Genomic DNA, 7,018 nt, shown 5'->3' with positions numbered 1-7,018 from the left:
AAATATTCTCCACAAAATTCTTATGAGAAACATTTAATCAAAATAACAATAGATGCATACTTTATTTTACCCATTAAGATATAAAAAATATTAAAATGTGCATTTTAGCAGAGATTTAAAAGTATGTTTATTAAAACAAAGTTTATAATAGGGAAAAATTGGAAACAAACTACAGTAAGTGTTCTACAATTAGAGTCTTAAAAATCAAATGACACAGCCATATAAGGTCATACCATGGACTAATCTTAAAATAATTTTGGAAGAAATGTATTACTGACATGGAAATATAGTAACATGCTGATGAGTATTTTATCAAACTGTACAGTATAATACCATTTTACACACACGCACAAAGACTGGAAGCATGTATACCATGCTATCAATGATGGTTATTTTGGTATAGTAAGATTATATGAGATTATTGGTTGTTTATATTATTTTCTCTTTGCTTACCCATATTTTCTGAGTTTTCAACAATGATTATGTAAAGAGACAAGAAAAATTTTTTTGTTTTGTTTGGATAATTTTTTCCCATGAAGGACTAGATAGTAAATGTTTTAGGCTTTGTGGGCCAGACTGTCTCTATTACAACTATTCAACTCTACTGCTGTGCAAATGCAGTTATAGGCAATATATAAATAAGGTGGCAACATTCCAATAAAGCTTTATTTATGGACATTAAAATTTGAAATTCATGTTTTTCATGTATTATGAAAGTCTTTTGACTTTTTTCAACCATCTAAATATGTTAAAACTATTCTTAGCTTGAGGGCTGTACAAGAAACAGGCAGTAGGTGGATTTGGGGCCATATTTTGCTAATCCATTCTAGACAACTATTCTTGCACAACACATTTTCCTTGGTAATGAATTATCTTAATTTTTCTGTAAGTTTGGTTTTCCAAATTCTTATCACTAATTCAACCTCAAGTTCCTCAAAGCTCTACTTCGCAATTTTGAACCCTTCACGGTTTGAATCATTTTTATTTTTCAGAAGCAGCCTGTCCCAGAGTTTCTTTTACTACTTCTAGCCTGGCCTGTTTGTTCACCATGTCTGGTGCACAGCTAGAGCTGTATCTGATTTCACTCTGTGTATAGAGATTCCTTTTGCTTTTCATCTCTGTCACTACAGTAAAACAGAGCTCATACTCATCTCACCTCCACTTTTATTACAAATTTTAAGTTTTTTTCCAAAGTGCCTAGCAAATATACTTAGTTTTTTTTTAAAAAGGAAAAAGTTGAAATTACTCATCAATCTTTTTATATTTTCTGCCTGTGGTGTTGTGCTTTAAGAAGCCTTCTCCATCCCAATATTATACAAATATTAACTTAATTCTTTTTTTAGTAGTTAACTTCATTCAGAACTATTTTGAATACAATTGAGGTAAAAAAAAACCCGGCTTTTCTTTCAGGAGTGTTAGTTTTTCCCCTTGTTAAAAAGAACATTTTAAAATTATTCGTTTTGTTGACAACTTAAAACAATACAGATGAGTCTACAGCAACTCCTAACCATCTTTCTTTCTCTTGGTCCTAAAAGCTAACTATTGCTAGTTTGTTCTCTTCCCTTCCAGTCTGTTTCCTTTGCACGTAAGTGCAAATACAGTTTGTGGCATGTGGCAACTTCGGTGGGTTTTTTTTCTCCCTTACTTAGCTTCACCTTTCTGTCCTGTTCTTTTTAACACTGACGCAGTGTTCCATAATATGGAAATACTTGTTTGTCTTCCCTCTACCAATGAATGATTAGGTTTCCAATTTTTCGTTGTTTTCTCACCACCTCTCCCAAAAGCGCTGGGACCCAAGCTTTCTTGTGCGCATGTGCAAGTGCCGGTAGGCTACATTCCTAAAGGTGGAATAGCTAGCTTTGCGTACTTTTTCATTTTGTAGGGTCTTGGGGGAACCACTGCAGGTACATTGGAATAGAAAACATACCAGACCAACAACCCGGCCAGAAAGAGATCCAGAACAGATTCTCTGCACCTCAGTTTTCTTCCCTTCGTAAAACATACGACGAATGTTTTTTTACCTTGTAGATACAACAGTTCCCAGCACCGAAATCAGACTCACAACCATTCAGGCCCCACGCTCCACAACTAAGAAATTAAGTGAAGAAAACCCTTCAGTCCTGCGGGCGTTACGCTTGCTTCCGGGAGCGGGCCGGAAGCCGCTCTTCATTCCTGCGTCAAAGCCGGCTTCAGGGGCCGTCGTAAAAGTGTCGCTCCTCGTTTCTTGGACCCGCCACAGGTTTCCGCTGGTCTCTCTCTGGCCGGGGGTCTGAAACTGCGGGTGTCAGTTTCCCTCAAGATGGCGGACAATGAAGCCGGGGGTGCGGAAAGGATGGAAATCTGTACCGAGTTGCCCCATACCCCCCAGCGACTGGCATCTGTAAGTCCTTGTAGCAAGTTCCTTTTGTCCCCCCTAGTCCGTCCCTATGCTCTCAGGAGGATGTGAGGCTTCACCCCTTATGGCGGCAGGGAAGGGGGAGTCGTCTGGATTGATCTGGAAGGAAGCCACGGAATAAAAAGTTAGTCATCACCCACATTCCTGTCGGCCAAGTCTACGGAACATAATGACTTTGCCATTTATTTGTCTTGACGAGCTCAGGCATTTCTCTATCTTGGAGTAGAAAGAACTGGTGATGTTATTTGGTGGTCTGGTGTGGGGGCTGAGATGGGGTTGGAGGAAGAGCCATTTTCCGATAGACGCAGTGCTAACCCCTCTTGATGACAGGAATCCAGGACGCAACATCTAGTGTTGTATTGCATAGCTGGCTGGGTGGGGCCTGATAGTGACAAGAGTGCTGCCACTCTGCTTATGTCAGGATATGGGGTTTAGGAATTGTAGTTCTTCTAGTGTCTTGAGAACCCCATGCTTAATGCTCAGTGGGGAAAACCCGTCATCTGTCGCTTCTTTTTAATGGTGAAGAAGAGACTTCTAGACATTTCAAGTAAGAGCAATACCACTAATTAATATCTGAATCTATACTTTGCCTTTATATTTCGAAAGAATAGGAATGCAGAGATAATGAGCAAAATTGAATCAATGGTCTGGCTGCAGGGAGAAAGCTGACTAAGGAGGATAAGAGGTAGGAGGTAATACTAGGGAATGTTCTGGATGTTCCCAAGCATCTAATGGGGATAAATATAGGAAATACTCAAATATTGATCACTGCATGATGTTGAGAGTTCTATCAGTTTGCCTTTATTGCTGCATGTAGGAGAGTGTGGTATATACACTCCTTTCTAAGATTTTTTGGTTTGTAGTTTTAATTAAAGCATTCTTGAAGTATTTAACCCTGTGCACACTTGAGCATTGTTTTATGAGTGAACAGAATGAACTGTAAGAGTTCACCCCAGGGACAGGAGAGACCCGGTGGGAGATAGAAATCAGGTAGGGAGGGAGTTGGAATAAAGGTTAAGTGAACAATTAGGGTAGTGCTTGCAACCATCCTTTACCACAAATAGCAGTCCAACTGACTTCTCTGCTGTTGTTGAAGGAGGAAGGATCTATTTAAGAGGGTAGAAATTAGAAGATAAAATATGAAAGTTTAGAAGCTGAAACATCTGGTCTTAAGGTAGCTTGTGCTTTTTATATCTTAGAAGGAGTGGAGAAACTGTGTGCTGTGGTTAGAAGTGTTTCTGTAATTTTTTATTGGCAACAATGACTAGTGTTTGTTTAAAGCTTTGAGATATTAATTCCTTCCAGGTGGTACAGTAAAATGTCATCAATCTGGACTCCACTTATTTGGAATTGGGGATAATAATACAGGAATCAAGCTAGAGTTATGTTGCAAACTCTTTACTTAAAGAAATACCACATTTCTGTGGGCAAGGCTTTGGGTTTTGCAAAGTAGTAGGTAGGTGCCAATAGAAGTGAATAGTCACAGGGGACTCACTGTATCGGGACACAGGTAAGACAAGTGCTTAAAGAATTTAATACAAGATAGGGTGAGTCAATGAAGGCTTATGACTGTTAAGCCTCATGATCACTTTATTTGACTTGGATCCTTCTGTCTACTTAAGTACCCTACATATCTTCCTAGTTCCCTTTTCTTTTTAAAGTTACCACCTTCAATTTTATCCTGGCAGTGGAGTAAGATGCTGGCTTTCCAGTTTACTTCTTCTTTGCTATTAAGCAAAACAAGCTCAGAGATTTTTATTTTTTATTTTTTATTAAGGTATGATCAATACACACTCTTATGAAGGTTTCACATGAAAAAACAATGTGGTTACTACATTTACCCGTATTATCAAGACTCCACCCATACCCCAATGCAGTCACTGTCCATCAGTGCAGCAAGTTGCCAGAGATCCACTATGTTCCTTCTCTGTGATACACTGTTCTCCCCGTGATCCCCAACACCATGTGTACTAAATATAATACCCGTCAGTCCTCTTCTCCCTCTCTCCCCACCTGCCCTCCCACACCCCTCCCCTTTGGTAACCATTAGTTCATTCTTGGAGTCTCTGAGTCTGCTGCCATTTCGTTCCTTCAGTTTTGCTTCGTTGTTATACTCCACAAATAAGGGAAATCATTTGGCATCTGTCTCCGCCAAGCTCAGAGATATTTTAACATTTGAATAATTTGTATTTTAAATCACCATTGGGAGGCAAGGAAAAGAAAAAAATAAATGAGTTACAGAGAGTGAAAAAATCTTACCAACTCCCTTAGAGTTTTGTTCCTGGGTATAGTTTCTGTTATTCTTAAATTCAACTTCTTTCTTAGACCTGAGGTTATTTCTGTCATATTGCTGTCAACAAGCATGAAGGCTCTCACATTCCTAGTATCACCTAGCATGCAGTTTGATTGAAATAATAGGTATGAATTCTTGGACATTTATAAAAGCTATTATTTAAGAATTGTTAGGGGAATTGATTCTGTAGGTCTGGGTTGGGTTCCAATAATTTGCATTTTCACAAGCATGTCCTGGCTCATTCTGAAGTCATGGTCTGTGAGCCTCATTTTGACTAAGACTTAGCCAGACATTTGGAAATTTTCACTATAAAGTTGACAGTTGAGGTTATGGGAATAGATATAGTCTTTGAGGAGGAAAGTGTGTGTGTACATACACAGCAACACAGACATACATGAGAGGGAAAGAGAAGGAGAAAGAGTAGGGCCAGGAGTGATTGAATTTCAGAAGTAGAAGAAGGAGGAAGAACCAGGGAAGAACCTAGAGAAGGGATAGGTAGGAAGTAAAAGTACTGCAGTGTCATAGGGTATAGTTTTTAGGAGAGGGTAGCTTGTGGGTCCAGGAAGATGAGGACTGAGAAAAATTGAAATTCAGAGAATGTGTGGCATAGTCTGACAGAACTTCTGCCTTGTGCCTTTAAGTCCACTTCAGAAAATGTTTCCCAGCATGGTACTAAGAAGCTCTTTCTTTTCCCTGTCTGCACCTTCTGCATATGTGATTTCATCCAGTTCTGTGGCTTTGAACACCATCTGTTTGTAATCAGTTCCCAAATTTATATCTCTAGGTAAATATCATAGCTCCAGTATCATAAGTCCAACTGCCTACTTGACATAAACACTTGGATGTCTGGTAATTGTTTAAAACAGCAGGAGCAATTAGGAAACTACTGTTGGATGTTTCCTAGTAGCCGTAGTTCATGGTGGGTTGTACTAGAGAAATATCACTAACCATGAAGAGAATTGGATGGATTTTAGAGAGATGTTAGAAGTATGGTAGAAGCAAAAATACAGGCTTATAGATAGATTTGGCATGAGGGAAAAGGGAAGAAACAGGTGACTTCTGGATACCCAGTGTTTGGCTTAGCACTCACGGCCATGGTTGTGTCATATACTGAGAGGGAGAACCAGGTTTTGATAGGAGAAGGAAGGGAGGCAGATCAAGAGTTTTGTTATCCCTGTCACAGTAGCTGACACTTCTGTAACAGCTTTCAAACACAAACAACTCTCTCTGTCTCCACTCCACCTCTCTAGTTCTAAGCACCATCTCCTGCTTAGGCAACTGCAGAGGACTCTTGACTTATCTCTTTGCTTCCATTTTTGCCTTCCTCAGGCCATTCTCCAGAGAACGACCAGGGTAATTTTTGAAGACTAAATCAGATCATGTCCATCTCCTGTGTAAATCCTTCAGTGGCTTCCTATTTTACTTGGAATAAACTCTATATTAATTACAAGTCCTTCAAGACCTTGTCTGGTCTGGTCCCTACATCTCACCTCATTTCCTCATTCACACCTTTAACTACACTGGCCTGTTAGTTCCCAAAACAAGACCAAGCTCTGGCTTGCTTCAGGGCCTGTGCCTTGCTTGAGTTCTTTTTTCCTAGAATGTTTTTCCTCTGCTTTTTCTTTGTACCCTGTCTGAAAAATAGGTTCCTCTGATCATGCTCTGTCAAAGCACTGTTTATTACCTCCTCTGTGCTTAATTACAGTCTGAAATTACTGTGTTGTCTTTATTATTTAAATGTCTGTTTCTTCCACCAGAATGTAAGCTCCATGAAGGCAAAAATCATGTCTGACTTGTTCACTAATATATCCCAGCATGTCCTTGATAGAGCAGACATTATAGTCTCATAATGAATAACTGAGGATCAACATCAGTGATTTATTTTAGCAAATTGGTAGTGACAGTGGGGGAGGTTGTGAATGGAGGATGAGAAGAGGCAATGAGGGGCATATTAGGATAGCAGCTAATCTTAGAGCCCAGGCTGAACACAGAGGTAAGAAAAGCCAAAATAAGAGTTTTTGGGTAATTCACGGGACTTGAGGTATTAAAGGTTATGATGTTAACATAAGTAGAAGGTACTATAAGTATAATAATATTTATATTATGGTCAGAAAGGGGAATTTTAAAGTTTGAGGACATGGAGGCACATCAGGTTTTGTGATGGTAGATCCAGGTTAGATGAACCTGTCTGCATTCTTCTAGCAGCCTTTTCTTATACCTGTTGTATGTACCATGTCTTGGGCTATACTCAGCATTGCTTGTTTACTGTCTGTCTTTCCTTCTAGATAATAAACTGTTTGAGAACATAAACTGTTTTTTGTATCCCCAGT

At 39.2% G+C, this 7,018-nt stretch overlaps 1 protein-coding gene across 1 annotated transcript in view; it reads left to right on the top strand.

The window, feature by feature from the left end:
• Positions 1 to 2,168: 2,168 nt before the first annotated feature.
• UBR1 (ubiquitin protein ligase E3 component n-recognin 1) overlaps positions 2,169 to 7,018 on the top strand; it is a 204,117-nt gene continuing 199,267 nt past the window's right edge. The window contains exon 1 of the mRNA XM_037018909.2: positions 2,169 to 2,380. Within this exon, the coding sequence (XP_036874804.2) occupies positions 2,300 to 2,380 (81 nt within the window). The 5' untranslated portion in view covers positions 2,169 to 2,299. The remainder of the gene's footprint in view (positions 2,381 to 7,018) is intronic.

This window comes from Manis javanica, chromosome 8 (genome assembly GCF_040802235.1).
Source record: "Manis javanica isolate MJ-LG chromosome 8, MJ_LKY, whole genome shotgun sequence".
NCBI classification, from domain to species: Eukaryota; Metazoa; Chordata; class Mammalia; order Pholidota; family Manidae; genus Manis; species Manis javanica.
This window is presented reverse-complemented; position numbering and strand designations above follow the sequence as displayed.